The sequence below is a fragment of the Macaca mulatta genome, chromosome 14 (assembly GCF_049350105.2).
Source record: "Macaca mulatta isolate MMU2019108-1 chromosome 14, T2T-MMU8v2.0, whole genome shotgun sequence".
NCBI lineage: Eukaryota > Metazoa > Chordata > Mammalia > Primates > Cercopithecidae > Macaca > Macaca mulatta.
Window position 1 is genome coordinate 114,807,955 of NC_133419.1, and position 22,409 is coordinate 114,830,363.

At 50.2% G+C, this 22,409-nt stretch overlaps 1 protein-coding gene across 5 annotated transcripts in view; it reads left to right on the forward strand.

Moving 5' to 3' along the window:
- Nucleotides 1-552: 552 nt before the first annotated feature.
- Nucleotides 553-22,409, forward strand: part of ZBTB16 (zinc finger and BTB domain containing 16) — a 191,867-nt gene continuing 170,010 nt past the window's right edge. The window contains exons 1-3 of one of the 5 annotated variants that reach the window (XM_077960385.1): nucleotides 1,031-1,421; nucleotides 2,209-2,303; nucleotides 4,062-5,419. In XM_077960385.1, coding sequence (XP_077816511.1) covers nucleotides 4,152-5,419 — 1,268 coding nt within the window. In that variant the 5' untranslated portion in view covers nucleotides 1,031-1,421; nucleotides 2,209-2,303; nucleotides 4,062-4,151. 5 annotated transcript variants of the gene reach the window in all.

Sequence of the window (22,409 nt, forward strand, 5' to 3'; positions counted from 1 at the left end):
CACACACTGAATTGGGGCAAACATTGGAAGAGGGGACAAAACTGCGTGCTTGAGCACCGGGGTGCGGGGGAGGGGGGACAAAACTCGTATCCAATGGAAATTAAAATCTTGGGAGGAGGTGGGGGCTCCTGCGCGCCCTTCACCCTCAGTTCCCCTATTAAGGATTCCGCGTCCCCTGCACGCCTGTCTTCTAGCTCCTTCCTTCCTCTCCGCTCGGCCGGTGAGCGGCGGCCGCCAGCGCCCCAGCAGCAGCTAGATGTCAGGCGAAGCCCGGAGCGCGGAGCGCGGGGAAGGGAGGGGAAGGGAGGGGAGGGGAAAGGAGAGGTGGGGCGGGGAGCGCGCGCGGGCTCGGCCAGTGCGGGGTGGTGGGCGGGCTGAGCCCGAGGACGGCGCGGGAGGGGGGAGGGAAGGGGGGCAGCTGTGGGCAGGGAGCCGGGCTCGGCCGCCAGCACTAAAGATGGAGAGGCGCCGGGGCCTTGCAGGGGAGGGGGCTCGGCGTTGACGTGGGACGCGGCGGAGGCGCAGCAGCCGGTGGTGATTTGCTAACCTCGCAGCAGAGAGGAGTTGAGGGCGATGAGAGCGGGTACTGCGAACTGCCGGGCGATGCTGTCGCTGCCGCCTTGATACGGAGAGCAACAGTTCCCCAGCAACACCCCTCCCCGACACAGGCACACACCCCCCGACAGGCACGCACACCCACCCCACAGTGCCCGGCTCGGCTGCGGTGAGTGAGGGGCCGGGAAGAGGCGCACCGCCGAGCGAGCGCCGCGCGCCGGGGCTCCCCGGGGCTGGAGAGGTCTGGGGGGCGCGCGCTCGCTTCGGCCACTCGGCCGCTGGGCTTGTGCCTTTTTTATTTGGCGTGTTCCCTTCCTGCCGCTGCAGCCGTCGCCGCAACCGGTTGGGGGTCGGCTAGAAGGGGGAGCCCCGGCTGTCAGCCTGGGCACAGCTGCCTCCCCAGCCCTTCCTCTCCAGGGCACGGTCGGGGTGAGAGGTGGGGGGCGTAGCGGTCTGCGGGGGCTGAGGGCGTGAGCAGAGGGTCGGGGATCCGGAGGCTTTGTACCGCCAGGGGCCAGCGGAGGAACAGAGCCCGTGGGTGCTCTTATGTATGCGGACCGGTGCGCGGGCGCGAGATAGGGTTGTGGTTTATTTATTTGTGTGTCTATTCGCCGGCCGGCTGGGAAGCTAGAATCGGAGGAGCTGACGAGTAGATCTGGGGGCGGAGGGGAACAGGACTGGGACTGCTTATGTTTTGTTTCTGTTTGAAAAAACGTGGTGGGCTTTTTATTGATTGGACTTGATCCCCCCCTTTTGCAGGGGAGGGAGGGAAGCTCCAGAGGGTCTCCAGCGCTCCGGGCCCTCCTCGGCTCTCGACGGGACCGGCGGTGACACCGGAGCTCGCCGTGCGCTCCCGGCCGCTCTCGGTGGGTGCGGGTCTCTGCACCTGATGCGTTCGGGATGCCTTTCCCACCCTGGCGCGCCCGCCGCTAGCTCGCACAGCGCGTCGCACACGCCCGCACGCGCTTGAAATGCGCAGGGTCCCGCCGGCCCACGGACCCACTGGGACGCACGGAGCGCTCCGCACCGACTCGCTCGCCGCCTCCGCGAGACGCTCGCACGGTGCCTCGGACGGGCGCGCCGGCCGCTGGCGCCGCTGGCCAGAGGCCGGGGACCCAGCCGGTCGCTTCCCGGGGGTCACGGCCCTGGGTCGGAGAGGGAGGGCGGGCAGACCCCTTCTCGCCTTTCCTCCTACAACTCGTTTGCGGGGCTTTTGTGCTTCCCCTTCGCCGCGGGGCGGGTCCGCCTCCCTGCTGCTCTCCCCGCGGAGTCCAGCCCGCCCGGACTGTCGCCTTTTTTCCCAGTCTCTTTCGCTTTCCCTCGTCCCTAGCCCAGCTCTTCATCTTTCAGGCGTCTAGCTCCTCGGGAAAAGTTGCTTCCCCAAGTTTGCTGAAGTCGTCTCCAAGTCTCGGTGGGGGGTCGCTGGGAACTGGAGGCGTGTGAGAGCACGGTCGATCCCCGGAGCTCAGGCGGGTTATCGCCGGTTCTTCCCCGCGCCGCCCGGCTGGACGCTGCAGCCAGCGCCGGCCGGATCGCGGGCGCCGAGCGGCGGGTGGGGAAGACGGCTGCCCGTGGGCGCCCCGATTTCCCTCAGGACCCAAAGGGCTTGTTTTGGGGCGCCAAGCTTCCATTCTTTTGGCTGTTCCCTCCTAGTTCTCAGAAGCCCCGGTGTCTGCGGGAAAGCACGCGGTGGCCAGGCTCTGCTGAATGTTCATCCCACCCTTGACGGCCTCCGTCCCCACCCCGGGGTAGGCAACAAAAGTGTCTTGACCAGCCATCCTGTGAATCCTTTCTGCGTGAGCTTGGTGGCTCCTGAACTGATAGAGCTTCTTTTGGGGGTGGAGGCAAGCAAGCAGTGTTCGAAGAGTGAGGGAGAGACCTTGCTGTTCCTTGCTCTCAGTGCATTCACTGCAATATTGGTCGCTGCAAGGCAGACACGGGGAGGGCCCTGGGCCTGCGCGGTCTTTCTAACACTCGTTAAGCGGGGTTTGGAGTCTAGGAGCCCTCTTATTGATCCCGAACAGGCTCTGGGAGAGGCCTTTGTTTCCCAGCCCTGTCTTCCCTTCGTACTGGTTGTAACTCACACCACAGATGCTGGTGCCAATATCACTTCCAGCGCCTCTGAGCCATGTCCGGCATCCCTTGCTGCCCCTGGTCACAGGACTTGCAGACTCCTTGGAGCCTGTGGGACACACGTGGAGTTCACACACCCAGCCCAGCATGAGCGCTCCTGGCTGTAGGGGAGCATATTTACTGTGGTCTCTCTCCATACCTTAATGATCCATCCTTCTTCGTTTTTTAGATCCTCCTGTCCACCGGGCAGTTGTGGGCAGGACGGTAGGTACGGCCCCTTATATAAGTGTGTGTGTGTGTATGTAAAGACACACACACACGCTTTTTTTTTTTTTTTTTCTGAGACGGAGTTTTGCTGTTGTTGCCCAGGCTGGAGCGCAATGGCACAATCTCGGCTCACCGCAACCTCCGCCTCCCGGGTTCAAGGGATTCTCCTGCCTCAGCCTCGCTAGTAGCTGGGATTACAGGCGGGTGCCACCGCGCCTGGCTAATTTTGTATGTTTTGTAGAGACGGGGCTTCTCCACGTTGGTCAGGCTGGTCTCGAACTCCCGACCCCAGGTGATCCGCCTGCCTGGGCCTCCCAAAGTGCTGGGATTAGAGGCGTGAGACACTACACCCTGCCCCACACACTCTTTCTGTCTCTGGCTGGTGTACATACACACAGTTCAGATTTTAGATTATACATACAATAACTTTGAGGCTTCCATGGGTAGAAATGACCTAAGTTTGTGTGTGGGTTGTATGTATGTGCCTGTTAGTACCTAGGGATAGGGAAGGGCTTGGGGCTGCCAGTGCTTTGCAGCCCTGAGAATAGTAGAAGGCCAGAGGCCAAGGCTGATGGTGAGAGGATAGCCTTTGTGGAGGAGAGCCCAGTGTCCATAGATGTCTGTGGACCATGACTACAGGCTCCTGGCCTCCAATGAGTTTGACTCTGCTTCTGGGGCTCCTGCAGTGAGGCAGAGTTTAGAAAAACTTTGTTTTAAAGATGAGGTTTGACATCCAGGGGGTTGACGTGAAGCTGACTAGGAAGGGGCTGAAGTCTTGCTAATTTTAAGTAAGTGCACTTCGTCATAATGAATGTTGGCCTCGCCTAGGGAGCCCCTACTCTCAGATACAGAGAAAGCTGAGGACTTACAGGACTTCACTACAATTTTCATTTCACTTCATCTAACAGATGTCATAGAGTAGTGAATTAGGCATCTGCTGTGGCAGAACCTTCTTTTCACTCTCAGCATCCCTGGGCTTGAAAGGCAGATTTGTAGATTTCTAGGAAGCTACTTCAATTAAAATCTCTCAGATTCTCTTGCTAGGGGTTTGGCAACAGGGAGGAGGGGGCATGTTGTAGTGGTTGAATTCTTACTTTTAGGGACACTGATGAATTTGTCTTTTGTTCTCTCATCTCTTTTGCTTCTTCCCCTCTTCTTTCCTCTAGCCCCCTCTATTGGCCCAGGAAGCCCACCCTGCCCCGCCACGCAGAGCCCAGAAGGAAAGAGAGCCTCATGCCTGAGCCGAGGGGAGCACCATGGATCTGACAAAAATGGGCATGATCCAGCTGCAGAACCCTAGCCACCCCACGGGGCTGCTGTGCAAGGCCAACCAGATGCGGCTGGCCGGGACTCTGTGCGATGTGGTCATCATGGTGGACAGCCAGGAGTTCCACGCCCACCGGACGGTGCTGGCCTGCACCAGCAAGATGTTTGAGATCCTCTTCCACCGCAACAGTCAGCACTATACTCTGGACTTCCTCTCGCCAAAGACCTTCCAGCAGATTCTGGAGTATGCATATACAGCCACGCTGCAAGCCAAGGCGGAGGACCTGGATGACCTGCTGTATGCTGCCGAGATCCTGGAGATCGAGTACCTGGAGGAGCAGTGCCTGAAGATCCTGGAGACCATCCAGGCCTCAGACGACAATGACACGGAGGCCACCATGGCCGACGGTGGGGCCGAGGAAGAAGAGGACCGCAAGGCTCGGTACCTCAAGAACATCTTCATCTCAAAGCATTCCAGCGAGGAGAGTGGGTATGCCAGTGTGGCTGGACAGAGCCTCCCTGCGCCCATGGTGGACCAGAGCCCTTCAGTCTCCACCTCATTTGGTCTTTCAGCCATGAGTCCCACCAAGGCTGCAGTGGACAGTTTGATGACCATAGGACAGTCTCTCCTGCAGGGAACTCTTCAGCCACCTGCAGGGCCCGAGGAGCCAACTCTGGCTGGGGGTGGGCGGCACCCTGGGGTGGCTGAGGTGAAGACGGAGATGATGCAAGTGGATGAGGTGCCCAGCCAGGACAGCCCTGGGGCAGCTGAGTCCAGCATCTCAGGAGGGATGGGGGACAAAGTTGAGGAAAGAGGCAAAGAGGGGCCTGGGACCCCAACTCGAAGCAGCGTCATCACCAGTGCTAGGGAGCTGCACTATGGGCGAGAGGAGAGTGCCGAGCAGCTGCCACCCCCAGCTGAGGCTGGCCAGGCCCCCACTGGCCGACCTGAGCACCCAGCACCCCCGCCTGAGAAGCATCTGGGCATCTACTCCGTGTTGCCCAACCACAAGGCTGACGCTGTGTTGAGCATGCCATCTTCGGTGACCTCTGGCCTCCACGTGCAGCCTGCCCTGGCTGTCTCCATGGACTTCAGCACCTATGGGGGGCTGCTGCCCCAGGGCTTCATCCAGAGGGAGCTGTTCAGCAAGCTGGGGGAGCTGGCTGTGGGCATGAAGTCAGAGAGCCGGACCATCGGGGAGCAGTGCAGCGTGTGTGGGGTCGAGCTGCCTGATAACGAGGCTGTGGAGCAGCACAGGTAGGCCCCGCTCCAGCCCCACACCTGATATGGGACTTGAGGCCCTCATACCCCTTCTTCACACCCTGGCTGCTCCCAGGTTAGGGGCCTGACTCCCCTGTCTTGGCAATTTGTCAAAAAAACAAAAACACTTCTTCTAAGGTTCTGGGGGATAGGGGAGCAGATTTTTTAGAGTGTAGTGAGGGGGCCTAGGATCTTTCCAAAAAGCACCAGGGGACACTCATGGGCTCAGCTTCTTAATAGGCCCTTCCCTCTGTTTTTTGCTTTTGGGCTCCTCTTTGTTTTTTCTGCTGTTTGGTCTGTTCTCCTTTGCTTGGAGTGACTGATAAAATGGAGAGAAGGAGAAAGGGAGTGGGATGAGGGTCTCTTGTGCCCTGGATCTGACCATGTTACTAGGTTTCAGGTCCTCGGATTCCAATGCAGTGGTCCCTGCAAAGACAGGCTTTCTGCAGCTTGGGAGAATGGGAGGGGCTGGAGGCTACTTAAGCCACAAGAGCAGCTGCAGGTTCCAAACCTTATTCCTGGTGAAAGTTAATCTCTTTGCTCTGTCTCCCTTCTCATTCTCTGATCCTGCACATGCATTTAGGGGGAATTGATTTAAATGCAAGGGGAAAGGATGGGTATGAGAGTCTTGGTCTTGCAGCCTGTGAAGTCTCATTCTTATCCCATCTCTGCTCACATTGAATTAAATGCCGCTTCAGGCTAGCATTGGCTTCCCTCCGGCTTCCGTTTCCTTCTCTATGAAATAACCATTCATTGAGCTCTTATGACATGTTTGGTTCAGTACTAAGCACTTTCCATGAGTTGCATTTTCATTACAACAGCCCTTTGAGATAGGTAATGTCCTCCTTCTTCTTCTTTTTTTTTTTTTTTTTGATACGAAGTTTCGCTCATTGCCTAGGCTGGAGTGCAGTGGTGTGATCTTGGCTCACTGCAACCTCTGCCTCCCGGGTTAAAGCGATTCTTCTGCCTCAAGCCTCCTGAGTAACTGGGATTACAGGCATGCACCACCACACCCAGCTAATTTTGTATTTTTAGTAGAGACGGGGTTTCACCATGTTGGTCAGGCTGGTGTCGAACTGCTGACCTCAGGTGATCTGCCTGCTTCGGCCTCCCAGAGTGCTGGATTACAGGTGTGAGCCACTGTGCCTGGCCAGTAATGTCCTTCTTTTACATGGAACAATACTAAGGCTCAGATGTCAAGTCTCTTTTCCAGGGTCACATAGATAGTGAGAGGCAGGGCTGGATTCAAATTTAGGTCCTTACCCCCTGGTACTCTGCTGCCTTGAAGAGGATCATGTCTGTGGAACAGAGGGTTTTGGAGATTGCTTGTTGGAAGTGGAGTAAATAACAGAGGGAATCAGTAGTGAGTTTTTTTTCCTTGCCTCTGTCATAAACCCTATGCCCATCATTTTACCCTCTAGTTTCTGGGTCAGGTGAATGGAGTCAAGAAATCCAGCTGTCTGTTATCATTGATGACAGGGTTTTGCTGCACACCCTGTGGTCTGCTGTTTTGCTGATTCTCTACCTCCCCCGCTTCACCCCCATTCCCCTGTTGCTCGTTCAGGTACGGGGGATGTGAGTGAGAGGGGTTGGGGTGGGGATATCTGGAAGTTGATCTCATCACCCCAGCCGGAATCTGCTCTGACCCTGCCTCTTCGACAGCTCAGAGGCTTACCTTGTGGGAAGTGCGGCAGAGCTAAACGTAGCCGACTTTTTCCAGTGGGTGCGAAAAATAACCGCCACTAAGGTGTGTCTTCTTGTGCTTCTACCACTCAGAAATAGACTGAGGTTGTGTTTGTTTTTGCTCAAACTTTCCTAAAGAGGAAACCCCCTCCCCAATGTTGACCAGATCTATGTATCATCTTTCCGGATGTGAATTATTTCGGCTCTGTGCTATGAGAACTGGGGTACGGTGGGAAGTAATTGTTTTTCTGGCTCTCATCACGTCCTGGTTCCTGGTTGCTTTTCTTTACCTGAGAGGGCCACAAAAGATACCACTCTCTTGAGAGTTCCAAGTTCCCCTTCAGCAAGACCCTCATTCCTCTGGGGAGAGAGGGAGGGTTGGCCATGTTACATTCGAAAGAGCCTGGGTAGTGGAATTGGCCATATTTAGTGGTGAGAGCCTGTGATACTTATTTAACCTTTCTGGGCCTTGTTTCACTCACTACTTTTGCTTTTTTGAGACGGAGTCTCGCTCTGTCACCAGGCTGGAGTCCAGTGGCGGCTGGGACTACAGGCACCCACCACCACGCCCAGCTAATTTTTTGGTATTATTTAGTAGAGACGGGGTTTCATCATGTTAGCCAGGATGGTCTCGATCTCCTGACCTCGTGATCCGCCCACCTCGGCCTCCCAAAGTGCTGGGATTATAGGCGTGAGCCATCGCGCGCCCAGCCTTCACTCACTTCTTAAAATGGAGATGGTCAACAGGGTTGGTGCTGAATTAATGAAGTAAGATCCAGAAATCACTAGAGCTGTGATGGGCACATGGTCACTGCAGCGGTGAAGAACTGACCCTCTGTCCCTTGTGTTGTTTAGGCCTCATCTCTGCGTGGTCCTCACTGGCTCTGAGTTCTAGTGTGTAGTGTCCACAGTGCTACTCTCCATGGGGGTTGTGTTGACTGTGAGGTGGTGCAGAGAATGTCCCTGTCCTTGTGAGCATATGACAGCAAGACACTGGCCCTGGAATCCTCAGTGTCACATGTGGTTTGCTGACAGGAAGAATGTGCCTTTGTTGTTGTTGTTGTTGTTGTTGAGACAGAGTCTTACTCTATCACCCAGGCTGGAGTGCAGTGGCATGATCTCGGCTCACTGCAACCTCTACTTCCCAGGTTCAAATGATTCTCCTGCCTCAGCCTGCTGAGCAGCTGGGACTACAGACGTGCACCACCACGCCTGGCTGATTTTTGTATTTTTAGTAGAGATGGGGTTTCACCATGTTGGCCAGGCTAGCCTGGAACTCCTAGCCTTTAGTGATCCACCTGCCTCGGCCTCCCATAGTGCTGGGATTACATGCGTGTGCCACCCTGCTCGGCCAAGGATGTGCTTTTGACTGAGGGTGGAAAGTCAGCGGCTGCAGCCCAAGAAGCTAGAGCCAGGGACAGTGCCTTTGGTGAGAAGCTTGGGGGTCTAAAGAAATCAGAGGAGAAAATAATCTCTTGTGTGCTCGGCCCTCACTCAGATCAGCAGCCCCTCGGGTCCCAGCTAGACGTCCTTTGTGGAAGGCTTTTTTTTCTCCCCCTCACCCTCAAAACTCCAGGATTAATGTGCTATTCCGTTTTTTCTACTGTTCTCTGTCTCCCCCCAACCCATCAGCATTCTGAGAAATGCTGTGGTGGAAGAAAAAACAGCCCTATAACCAGTACAAACAAAAAGCCAAGACATAAAAAAAAAAAAAAGAAAAAAAAAAGGGGAGATTTTGATGCCAGGAAGCCGTGGCATTCACTGGAAATATATCAGTGATAAAATAACAGGCTACAGGGTTTATTTTATTTTATTTTTAAGTCAACAGGCCTGAGTGTTGGTAAAGATTAGATACCTAGCAATCCTTGCATTTCTTCTTGGGGTGGGGGGCAGAAGGGAATGGAGAGGAAATGAAGGCAGATTGCTGCTAAGTGAGGCAGGAAGGCAGGGAGTTTATTATGGAATGTCATCCATAGGTTTCCCCATGATTTGATCCCAAGCTGGTGTGGAGTGAGGCGTAACCTGTTGGCTCAACAGATAGTGAGAATCAAACTTAGTGGAGTTGTAGATCCCGTTTCCCGCAGCAGACAGCAAGATGTACAAGCCGTCCACTGTAGGAATGACATGCTGTAAAATGGATGCAATGTCAAGTGTAGTCATGGATGGGTGGGAAGATCAGACAAAGGCACCACACAGGTAAATCAAATGGGACTGACTTACCGAAATGAACCAGAAGGAAGTCAGGACAGTGAGAAGGTCTGATAGATAAGCAGTATTCTGCAGGCAGATGAAGGAGCAAGTTTCAGGCTCCCAAATGTTTACCAGTGAGTCCACATTACAGAGGATAATGCCTGAGGGAGGGGAAGCTCATCTCAGGAGTCTGGAACACTGGACTCTCCCTTTCTCATTCTGAAAGGCTGGAGCAGTTCTGCATGTAGGCTTCTCTGGATATGGTCTAGGAATCAGCTCAACCAGGCCAGGTGCACCTGATCATTCTCAGAGTTACGTACATATGCGATAAGATTGCAGGGAACGGTATAGTTGACTTAAGTGTGAACATAGTCCTCGTTTATAGTCCCTAGTCTCCCGTGGCTCATACAGCTTGGTCTTTATGTATTTCTGAATTTAGTGCAGCAGAAGCACAATGGGGTCTGGTTTCCAGGGTCCCCTGGATCTTATACAGACAAGCACATAGGTCAGCTGCAGTGCATGTCCTGCACAGACACCATCGTCGCAACTCTTGCCTGGTTCCTTGTTTTTTTTTTTTTTTTTTTTTTTTTTTGAGATGGAGTCTTGCTCTGTCTCCCAGGCTGGAGTGCCGTGGTGTGATCTTGGCTCACTGCAAGCTGTGCCTCCCAGGTTCACGCCATTCTCCTGCCTCAGCCTCCCGAGTAGCTGGGACTACAGGCGCCCACCACCATGCCCGGCTAATGTTTCGTATTTTTAGTAGAGATGGCGTTTCACCATGTTAGCCAGGATGGTCTTGATCTCCTGACCTTGTGATCTGCCCGCTTCGGCCTCCCAAAGTGCTGGGATTACAGGTGTGAGCCACCACACCTGGCCTCTTGCCTGGTTCTTGAAGGGATTCTCAGGAACCACAGGGAATGTCTGAGCCAGCTTTCTGGATCCATGTGTACAGCCCTTCCCAGAGGCTTTGTGGAGCCAGCTCTACAGTGCATGAGCCATGGGGCTAAGATATCAGAGTTCTGCCTGGCCCTTGGCCTTGGGCTCTCTCAGATGGTCAGCTGCTCTGTATTTAGTGGTTGATCATGTAGAAGGCCAACAGGTGTTGACCTTGGTTTAGGCTGCTTTTGGAATTTTTGAGGTTTCCTGAGACTCTTGGTTTTCTTTCATCATCCTGTCCAGAACCTCTGATGTCAAACTAAATTCTGTTTGAAAAAGGGTATACTGTAGAACAATGATAGCCGCAGCAATAGTATTAATAATACCTTTTATCGGTTGCAGCATTTTCTTCTTTGCAAAGCACCTCTAATGACTTTATCTCTCTTGCCCTCACAGCCTTCCTTGAGGGGGTACAGGTCTGTAATTCCATATCTGTGATAATGAAGTCTGAAAAGCCCTGAAAACTAAAAGGTTTGCAGTAAACTCATTTAGTGGCAAAACCTGATCTGAACTGACGTGAGGCTATATTTATCCTGCTTATTTTGAATATTCATATGTTTTGCTGCAAAAATATTAATGTGTTTGATTACAGAGTGCTGCCCTAGACTCCGCTGGCGCTGTTAAACATGATAGGTGTCAGAGTACCTTTCTAAAATCTGAACGGTTTTGGTCGTCTAGAGGTTTTGGATAAGGGATTGTGAACGATTATCATTCTCTATTGACAAATGAGAAAAATGAGATTTGGAGCAAGTAAGTGACTTGCCCATGGTCACACAGCTATAAATGGGTAAAACCAGGCACTCAGCTTGCCTTCTAATTCACAGTCCTGGGCGCTCTGCACCAGGCCATATAAGAACATGAGCATTGCTCTTCTGGGTCAAATCCATCTGACCTAGTCTTTGGTTGCCAACACCATCCCCAAGACACCACCATTGGAGGCTACAGCCATCTTCCTTGACGTCAATCCTAAAGGTCAGGTGTATACCAGCTTCTCTTAGTAGCTATTTATGGCTGCCTTGTCATTCACAGATTTGCCAAAATCCTTTTTGAATCCATTTCTATTTCCAGGAAGTATCCTTTTTAGGGGTGATGATAAACTTAAGTTTACAATCTCCTGGGCTCCTGGAAATCTGGTCTTTTGGAGAAGTTGTTGGTTGTGAAGATAGGAAGATGGCAGAAGGCTTTGTAGTGGTGAGGCCAGGTCTAGACCCAGCTCTGCATTTTTCAGCTCTGTCACCATTGACATCGTTTTATTCATCGTGAGCCTTAACTTCTTCGTTTTTAAAACTAGGCACTTCAGTGAGCTCTTTCTGGATTGTTGAGCTCTTTAAAAAATTCTTTTATTCTTTGTGTACCCACTTATATCTTCATGAAGTCCTTTTGGTTAATTGAATTTTGCTGTTTTGGAATCTGGATTGGCAGTTCTGCCAGCTAAGTAGGGGGTCAGTTTGATTTGATTCTGTGTGTTCTGACTTTTTTTTTTTTTTTTTTAAATACTTTAACCTGCTTAGGGTTACTGAGCCATCTGGGATCTAGACTGAACTCTTGGAACTTTTGAAGATGATTTCCTTTATTTTGTTTTCAATGGAGGAAAGTTGCCCACTCTTTCATCTCAGTGAGAAGTTCCATTTTAATTTGCCGTCACTATTGGATGGAGCTGCTAATTGCTGGGAGGGAGAAAGCTATAGTTTAGCAACACGTTTTCCTCCTGCTCGTGCTAGGAAAACTATTATGAATCTTTAAAATAGTGATTATCCTCAACTGTTAAAATCAAATTCTATTCACAGCTCTTTGATTTCTTGCTAATTCAGGAGAGAAACCTTTCCAATCACTTTAATTTTTTTTTTTTTATTAATCAATTTAAAGCAAGTCCTGCTGAAAGTCCAAGTATATACGACTTAGAGTCTTACTAAATGAATGCAGGTGTGCCTCAGTTTGTCCATTGGAGGAGGGTTTCTGCGTTTTCCCTAACTAAAGATTTTCTCTTCTGTTTTGGCTGCGTGCCTGGGATGAAAGCTCTTACTCTCTGGCAGTTATTTAAGTGGTAAGAGATTTGCTACGACTCTCCCCCAGCCCCACGTTTTACAGATAGGAAATGCACACTTTGACTGTCCAGGTCAGAATTCTGATTTTGCTACTTACTAACTGTGACAGTGGTTGTGTTACTTAACTTCTCTGTGCCCTGTTTGCTCATTTGTGAAATAGAAACAATGGTAGTAGCTACTTCATTGGGTTGTTACAAGGATTCATCAGAAAACATTTATCCTGTGTGAGGAATGGTGGCACAAAGTCAGTGCCCCCTAAGTGTTTGCTAAGGTGTTTTTCTTGTCATTGTGTGAAGTCGGTCATGCTAGCCGTGCAGGGTGAAAAATGTGTTCATGCTGGTCCAGATCCTGCTTTCTCCCTGAGACCGTTTTTCCGCATAGGTGTCGATCCGTACAGTGCTGTAAAACGGCTGCCTCGGGCACCTCATGTTTGCGTCTGAGACACTGCATCTGCGTCTTCCCCAGAAGCTGATCTCTTTACTCTGGTGGCCAGGGTACTCTTTGTCCCATTGACCTGAGGCCTGGTGAGTCGTTCCAGTTCTCGTTTAAATTTAGCTGGGCACTACTCCACTGCCATCGGGTCCAAGTGCTGGGGAGGCTCACCAACGCGGTGTCCTGTCGCCTGTGCACATCACTGTGCTTATGACAGAGGAGCACAGATACCACCTAACTGATGGGGGTCCTGGGGCTGGGCTTGTGGGTGTCGGGGGTTCCAGAGCTCCTTTCCTGGCCTGCCTGTCAGTGCAGGATGCTTCTAAAATGTGGACTCAGCAGACATTGTTTTGAGTGCTTGCTACTTGTCAGATTCTGTGCTAAGTGCACTCACAGCCAGCATCTCCGTAAGCCCTCTAGCTGTCCTGTAAGGTGGGTATCAGTTTCACATTCTCAGATGGGCCGAGGGAAGCCCAAGAGGTTAGTGGACTTTTCTGTAGTAAGAGTTGTACCAGGAGTTGTGCCCAGGTCTTCTGGCTCCATGCTCTCTGCAGCTGGGTGATCAGGGGGCTCATTGCTTTCACCAGCTCTGGCCTCAGTTCCTCTGGTGGCTTCTTGCGAGGAGGAAGGTTACTGCAGAGGGTTCAGCTCTTTGGGGGCCCAGGCCACATGGATCCAAGGACTACTACGTCATCTCTTACCAACACAGAGAGATCAGCTTCTAGTGATAGAGGCGTTTTATGCTGACTTGAAAAACAGAAAAAGAGAGAAAAAAGAAACCCATTTACAAAAATAAAAATCCCATGCTGTTAATTTCATGCCAGCATAATCAGAAATTCCCCTTTCTACTGTTTCCCCTTAAAAGCCCCGGTGTCCTTATTATGCTGGTGCAGTCTGGAAAAACTATGGCTGGGTTTTGCCTACGTGAGGCTTATCTCTGCAGCTGCAAGGAGGGGATCCGGTACTTTTTTGTCAGCATGGAAACTTCGGCTAAATACTTAGAAAAACCTTCTTAATTCTAAATGTCTAGCTCACTTTCAACTCTGTCCTCGGGACCTGATTTTCTTCGGTGTGAACAGATTGTGTTCAGCATTGCAGTAGAAAGGTTCTAAGTTAGGTAAGAGAAAGGACTTCCTGAGACACTGGGGTGTTACTTAGAAAGTTGTTAGAAGACTGTCACAGACATTTTGATGAAGGGGGGGACATTCTGGGCCAGTTGAAGTGGTTTTTAGAGTTCTTTCCTCTTTAGGGCCATTTGGTTCCCCCAGAAATAAGAAGAAAAGACATATACACGCATGTAAATCACCACCACCAGGCTTGCTAAGAACAAGTCAAATGTGCCATCATACCGGCGGGAGATGGGGTGGTACTGCGGGGGCAGAAAGACTGACGTCTGATGGACCTGGGTTTGAATACTGGTGCTCCATGGTGAATTTGGGCAAATGACTTCACCTCCGTGAAGCAGCAGTATCCTCTTCTGTGAAGCGAGGTTAGCCCCTACCTCTCAATGTGGTTTGTAAAGTATATTAATGAGATCACTTGTAACCTAAAGCACACAGAGTGTGAGGCCACCTCCCTACTTCCCGCTTCTCTCATGACCTCAGCCTGACAAGGGAGCCACTGAGCCCCCTGCCACCTTCACCCAGCGTTGTCCTCTAAGTGGATTAGCTCAGCATTGCGATCTTAATGCCATTAGGCCTGTTGGCATGGCTCTCCTTGCCATAGTGAGAAGCAGATGTGGCTGACCATAATGGCCCTTAGGGTGATCCATCGGGTCCACAGTGCTGGGGTGACCATTATTAGTGTTAATTTGGGGGAGCTTTTTATGGTAGCTGGGGGAAATGTGGAGGGATTGTTAGAAATTTATTTAAGCTGTTCAGCAGGTTAGCTGCTGCTGGGGTCTACTATGGCAAAACCTCAGCTCCCCCCACCCATCTCTTTAAGGAAAGTCCCTCCCCAACACTGAAGCCCAGGCCTGATTACTTCCAGAGTTGGAGAGACAACTTAGCAGGCTCTTGTTTCTTGCCGATGTACCTTATTAGTAGCACCTGGCATCATAACCCACTAATGGGAACCAGTGCTCTCCTCCTGCGTGGCCAGTGACAAGTAGCCCTGTCAGCCGGAGCTCGCCGTGCGAGGAAGTTCCTATTAGCTTTATGGTCAGGAGAACTTGTCCTGTTCAGGAAATGAATGTTGCCGCTAAAGGTCCGCGGCCCTGACCCTGGCGGCATAACCTGTGCGGGCCGGGGAGACCCTGTGCAGGATGCTTGGGATTTCAGCCCCTCTCTGGTTCTTGTCATATGTAAAGAGGGAATCATTGTGGTATGTTTCAGCCTTGAACTTTTGATTTACGCAGTGAGGGCGACTTAACCGTTTCCATGCCTGGACGGCTGTGCCGTGTTCTGAGCGTATGTGCCTAGGTACGTGTGTGTGGGGTGGTCAAGGGGAAGGAGAGACCCCCACATGCTAGCAGGGGCTATTTTTGGGAGGGGGTAGATTTCAGGGGAGGATTCGTTTTCTTTTTTCTTTTTCTTGCATTCTTGCAGCCTCTACATTTCCTGCGATTGTTGGCTGCAAAGTGTTAAGAAGCTGGAGAGCATTGTGTCTGGAATTGAACCTGGGTTCAAATTAGTCTTCTGTCTCTTAGAGGCTGTGTGACCATGGCAAGATTCCTCACCACTCACTTCCTCATCTGTGAGATGAAATTAATAACTTCTGATTCCTACTGGTGGTGGAGCAGTGTTGTTACGTAGGTGATGTATAGAGAATACATGGCCCAGCGTCAGGCCAGTGGTGTGGCCTCAGGTTGTATACTTGAAAGGATGTGTATACTTCAGTATTTTTTCCATTGTGAAATTTAGTTTTTTTTTTTTCTTTTTCTTGAGACAGAGTCCTACTTTGTTGCCCAGGCTTGAGTGCAGTGGTGTAATCTCTGCTCACTGTAACTTCTGCCTCCTGGGTCCAAGTGATTCTTGTGCCTCAGCCTCCCAAGTAGCTGGGACCACAGGGGTGCACCACCATACCTGGCTAATTTGTGTGTGTGTGTGTGTGTGTGTATATATATATATATATATATATATATAATATATATATATATATATTTTTTTTTTAGTAGAGGTGGGGTTTCGCCATGTTGGCCAGGCTGGTCTCGAGCTCCCTACTTCAGGTGATCTGCCTGTCTCAGCCTCCTAAAGTGCTGGGATTATAGGCGTGAGCCACCACACCTGGCATAAGTTTTTAAAAATTATCAAGAATGGCATAGCGCTTTTTTGGTCATTAGCAGATCAAGACCGTTTCCTCCCCATCACAGCCCAAAGTCCTAAAGAAAGGCTACTTAAGTTGTTCGTTTTCTTTTGTTTCCCCCACGAGTAATGTTTCAAAGTGTGATTTTTGCAGAGAACAGCAGTGTCTGACCTCATTCTTGAGGGGAACTTTTCTGCCTGCCTCTGCTTGAGAAACAATGTTTGTGAGTTGTCTGGCAAATGGATGCATTACTTTTGCTGCTGTTGCTGCCGCTGCCGTTTTAAAGGCCCCTGGTGACAAAGGAGTGAACTGCACTTTCGGGGAAAGCATGCCGGAATCTGGCCCAGAAAAGAGGGGCCGCTGGGGGAAGGGTTTGGAGATGACGCCTCCTCAGGAACTTTAAAAGAAATCTGTCCATCTGTCTCTGGCATTTATGGCATCGTTGACAGCAGTTCAAGGAAAAATAAAAATAAGTTCTTATCTGATTGCGGGGCTGATTGCAAAGCCAAAGGACTAGAGTGGCCAGTGAGTCGGGCGGCTGGATCTGGAGTTTTGGAGAAAGGGCCACTGGCTCATGACTGGGCACGCACGCTCACGGAGGCAAGTTCTCACCTCCTTGTGGGCTTCTCTTCACTTTACGTGGAAAAACTGTGTACGTCTCAAATTAAAAGCAGCTCTTGCCCCGCTTAGAGCCGGTGAAAGCTGCTTCGAAGGCGTTTGTAGAGTAGGGATTGGAAATGTTCAATGCAAAAGTTAAATCGTGACAGTTGTCCCCTAAATGATCTGCTAAATTAAGGATCCTCTAACATTTGTGAGTCTACCTCCCTGCATCCCCCCCACCCCCACCCCCGCCCCCTTGGCAGAAGGGATAAAGATGGTACCTAAAAACAATGTGAAGCGGCTGCTAAATCGAGTGACTCTAAAAACATTTTTCTTTCCTTGAAGTTCAGTGTGGAAAACCAGACTGGACTTGTCAGGGATGCAGACCTATATAGGGCTCATGTGCCTGGCCCCTTTCCTCAATTTCTAGCACAATGGTTTTCATTGCCACCTCTCCCGCGTCTTTTCCCCCTTCGTAATTATCCACTATTTTACTTTCTGTGTCCTGACAGCTACAAGAGTAGTTTTTGTTTTTTTGAGCTGAGTAGCTGCTAAATATTCCCCAGCAGCCAGATTCAATGGCTGGGGGGAGAATAGGCCAAACCTTGGCATCCCCTGTTGCAAAAGTGAAAAATATTTCTGTTTGCAGTTAATTTTAGTGGCAAGCAGATCATGTTAACTGGATGTAATTGCTTCCAGATATGGCCGAGGGTTTTGTGTGTTGAGATGAAGGGTCTGGTAAGTGCTTACTTCCTGTGTAAATTAGCCTATTCCATTCAGTCTTTCATTCTGGCCAGCCCTGGATTCTGTCATTCTGCTCCCATTTTCCCCCTCCCCAGCCTGCAGCCTGGTGTGAGAAGCTGCTTGCTCTGTTCCTCCAAGTGTAATTCTTTTGTCACTTGGAGCCACTCTCCTCTTGGTTCTTGATGTGAGTTTGCCCTTAAAATAATGAGAAGGGTTTGAAAAGATGCCACCTGGACCCCAGGCCACCTCCCGCCTCTTTCCCAGCAAAGGCAGATCTGAAGAGCATCTCCTGGTCACGTGGGTTGCATCTTGGAACCCAGAACTCCTGGTTTTCTATGTGTGTTTCTTTTTTTTTTTTTTTTCCCCTACTGCCCTCTGACCCCCCACTCTCACCTTGGAGAACACCACCTCTTTCTCTCAATTAGTCTGACACCTCCTCAACCTGAACTAAGCACGTTCCAGTGGGTCCGAAATCTCAGAAAAAATGAAACGGCTGTTGCGCAGAGGAGAGGCTTGTGGCCACAGAAAGGAGTTGCCTCATCAGACGTGAAGCCGCCACCTTGCCTTGCAAAGCAGGCTGCACCTCCCGACACACCTGCCCCTCCCTGAAAGAAAGGGAGGGGAAAACCCACCCAAGAGAACCTTCTCCAGGCTCCTGTGGGTTTCCAGGGTTGCGACTGAAGAAAAGTGTTAAGATTCATGTTCTCCTAAATTCTGCTTTTGTCCTGTGGCCAGTCCCACATTCTTAGTGCTATTTGCATAAGAGGTTGCTGTTTATCTTCCTATATCAGCCCCACTGATAACCCCTGTGGTCTGTTTAACAACCTATGAGGAGTAGATTACTTGATAAATGCCAGTATTTCCAATATGCAAAGATAAACTGTTGGGGTCAGGGTGAGGGGTGGTGTGTTACGAACGAGGGGACAGGTGGGGAGCCAGGACCCTCTTTTAGCTGGGGTGGAGAAGTGTGAAAGAGCCTCATGAAAGAAAACAGGTAGCTTGTCACATACAACAGCTGCATTTATCATACAGTTGATCAGCTTCCTGCCCTCACCTACTTTTCTCCTCCTTCATGTGGACATGCGGAGTCTCTGAGAACATTGCATCGAGTGGGTTGCCTATGCCCATGTTAATAACAGACGGGAAAGGGTGGAGGTTATTTTTGCTTTTTAAGTTCCCATCTTTTTCTCCCTTAGTCCTCTCCCACCCTCCAGGTTGTTGGCTGGTAAGCAATTGGTGCTCAGAAAAATGATGTACATCTGAAATCTTAAATGGGTGGACTTTTTCTACCTGCCCTGACTTTGCAGGTGCTTCTTGAAGAGCCTAGGAGAAAAGAAAACTTCTGACCCCATCACCTAGTCAACAAGCTGTCTGAGAATCAAACAAAAAAGTTTAGACTGGCTGCTAAAGCTAGGAACCCAGCTGATAGCTTTGTTTTGATGTCCTTGTAATGTTTGCAGATCGCAGAGGGTGCTATTTAGAGCAGGGGGCATCTACTGGGACAGACTCACTGAGAAGTCGAAACAGCTAGCTCAAAGTCCAAGAGATGCTAAAGATAGTGAAATGCAGCCCAGGAATTGAGGGGGAGGGGGTTCCTCACTCAAGAAGGAGACTTTCTGGGAGGGAGTGGGAGTGGTATTTTCTAGGGATAGTATGGAATGAAGGGAAGAAGGTAGGCTTTAGAAGGAGGTGCCCTGTGGGAGGCTGAGGCAGGCAGGTCACCTGAGGTCAGGAGTTTGAGACCAGCCTGGCCAACATGGTGAAACCCCATCTTTACTAAAAATACAAAAATTAGCTGGGTGTGGTGGCGGGCGCCTGTAATCCCAGCTAGTTGGGAGAGGCTGAGGCAGGAAAATCGCTTGAACCTGGGGTGGGAGGCGGAGGTTGCAGTGAGCCCAGATCCTGCCATTGCACTCCAGTCCAAGACTTTGTCTCATTAAAAAAAAAAAAAAAAAAAAAAAAAAAAAGACGACGACGACGACGGAGGCACCCTGGATGAAGACTCAGGCTCCAGAATTTACTATCTGTATGTTTGGGGAAGTGGCTTAGCTTCTCTGAGCCGCTGTTTACTTTTCTTTTGAAAAATGACCACCTTGTCCATGGTGATGAGGATAAAATACGTGTAAAGTGCATAGCAGAGTGAAGGTGTACTGGGTAGACAGGTGTGATGGTGCTGTAACCCTGTTATGGCCCAAGGGAGAAACTATGAAAGGAACCAGTGAAATCTTTTGTTTTGGGCACTGCTAAATTGATGATAGTACTAACCCGGTGCTAGCAGCCAGCAGGTGAAATAATAGGTGAATAATGTTAGTCCATTCTGAATATAAAAGTTTCTACTTGCGAAGTGCTACTGCTGTTCTAAAGAAGCCACATTTCTAATAAATGATGGCTGAATCCTGTGATGCTGCCACAGCCCCACAGAGTTTGGAAATCTTCTTTGGGAGTTCTTTGTGAAGTCCGTGCTGCATTCTTTTGCTTTGCCTTTTGGGAGGGTAGATGTGACTTTTGGAAATGGTCAAAATAATGCAGTCACAAATCTGGTGACTCTAGTGAGTGGTAAGCACCGTCGGCTGCTGTGTCTGACTCGGAAGGCAGATTCTGGAAGGGGTGTGTGGGGAAGACTTGTTGGCTCAGCTCTGGGGTGAGTGTTGGCCTCACTTCTTAGGTGGGAAGTGGACAAGGCCAAGGGGCTTTTGATTTCCAGCTACTGTGGCTGGACTCCCAGTGAGGAAGGATTTGCTGCCATGGATTGCCTGGGACTGGGAAGACTCCTCGTAACTGCTGTAATGTTTCTGCATTTGTGGTTTGGCCTCCTGTGAGTTTGGGCTCCTGGGAGGCACTTCTGTTGTTAAAACAAAACAAAACAAAACAAAAAACAAAAAAACAATACAAAAAACCAGGACTGTCACTGGTAGATGTTGGCTGGGGCTAGAAAGAATGGATTGAGTTTTGACCCCTACACCCCAGGGAGGAGGGAAGCCTGGGAGGCACAGTGGCCTGAGTTTGAATTCTGCCTTTGCGTCTTTGGAAGGCTCTGGAAGGTTAAAGGAGCTTATGTGTTCAAATCCTAGCCTGGTACCTGGCACATACTCAGCATGTATTTTTTCCCCTTTCCTGACAACGTTCCCTGCCCCAAACACTTGGATAGTGGAGAGAGAAATGTTTGCTTTTCCTCTCCATTGAACCATCACTCGCCCATCCACTGAGCCCGAGATTCACCTTAGGATTGTCTGTTGGACTTGGCTCTTTTGTGACCTAGCAGTGCAGGGGCCTTGTGCTGAGCTGCACATGCTCGCTCTCGCTGGTGCTCCCTCTCTCTCTCTCCCTCTCTGCATTATTTATAGTAAACCATATTAGAACACAGTGTTAAAGAGGAAGGATGAGTCATTCCCATTGAAACCATTGATGACATAAATAAAAGCAAAATGCTTACTATGTGTTTTGTGCAGTATTTAAGGCCAGGTTGTGCTAATTTGAATGCTCCCAAACTGGATCTGTGAAAGCATACATATGTGGGAAAAAATTCAGGTTTAACTAGAGGGAAGTTATTTATTGAAAATCCATTTCAGTATCTGCTTTCTCCCTTCTATTTACTTCAGATTCATATTCATATCATGCTTGTTGTTCTGGCTAACGAGAGGGACTGGCTTATTCACCAGCTAAGGTTTGTTTATTTTCGGAAGGTTGAGGAATAGCACAGAGGGGTTGTCTAAGTGTTCCTGTCTCCATTCCTCCTCTTGCCACCTGTTGAGGAAGTCACTCTCCACCTGCTTTGCAGGCATGGGCTCTCAAGGTGTCCAAGAATCACAGTCAGAGCTGAAGGGCCCTTAGAATCATTTATTGCAACATGCTTATTTAGGGAGGAATAAGTGGAGGTCCAGAGAGGTTCTGTGGTTTTCCTGAGGTCACACAGCAAGCTAGTGGCAAAATCAGGACCAGACCATATCCCTCACTCCCAGCCCACTTTAATTCCTCCTTCACAAGCCTGCCTGTGACTGCCCAATTCTGTTCTCAGCTTCTACCAAGGGAGAGGCAAGACTAGAATCTGACTTGAGAGCAGTTTCAGATCTTTGTCTGTGAGGGGTGCTGGGTGGCTTTTGTCATGGTGACTTGCCTCCTGGGGCACTCATTAACCCCTCTGCTGCTCAGACTGAGCAGACTAATGTACATCAGTTCCTTAGGACTTACAGGCAATGCCCTATGTTAGGGGTTTTGAGATCCAAAGATTGCTAAGACAATGGGACTTTTCCTTGAAGAGCTTATACTTTGAACAGAAGAGTTAAAATATGTATGTTTATAACTATGACAGAGAATAGAAAATGGAAAGACTATGATATATATATTCAGAGTTGAAATGACTTCTGTCTGGAGTGATTCATTTTAAATTTTAAAACCTTGTTGAGCACTTACTGTCTGCTGGGCACCCGGGTAGGCCCTGGGAATACTGTGATGAGCAAGACAGACGAGACCTCTGCCCTCCTGGGGCTTTCCTAACGGGGGAGAAATATCCTTACTTAGCTAGCAGTCCTGACTGCAACTGTATAAGGGCGATTTTGATACATGTTGGGATCCTGGATGAAGTAGCACATGAGTAGGATATTAAAGGATAAGTAGGTTTTGAAGACGGGGACAGAAGGAAGGAAAATTGTGGTCAGGGCCAGGGGAGAAAACAAGGAGTAACTTTCTTTGGCAGGAATGAGGGTGATTCATGCTGGAATGGTAGGCTGGGGTCAGACTGTGGTGCTATAAATGCGGGGAGAGAGATTAGAGAAGGCAGCATGAAGAATGGAGAGAAAATGAGTTTGAAGCTGAGCAGACCCAGGTTCAGATTTTCATGCTGGCACTTGCAAACTGTGATTTTGGCCTTCTAGCACTGTGAACTGGCTGGGTGCAGTGACTCACACCTGTCGTCCCAGCGCTTTGGGAGGCCAAGGCAGGAGGATTGCATGAGGCGAGAAGTTTGAGACCAGCTTGGGCAACATAGCAAGACTCCATCTTTACAAAAAAAAAAATTAAAAAATTAGCCAGGTGCAGCTGTGCATGCCCATAATCCCAGCTCCTCTGGTGGCTGAAGAGGGAGGATGGCTTGAACTTACGAGTTCGAGGCTGTGGTGAGC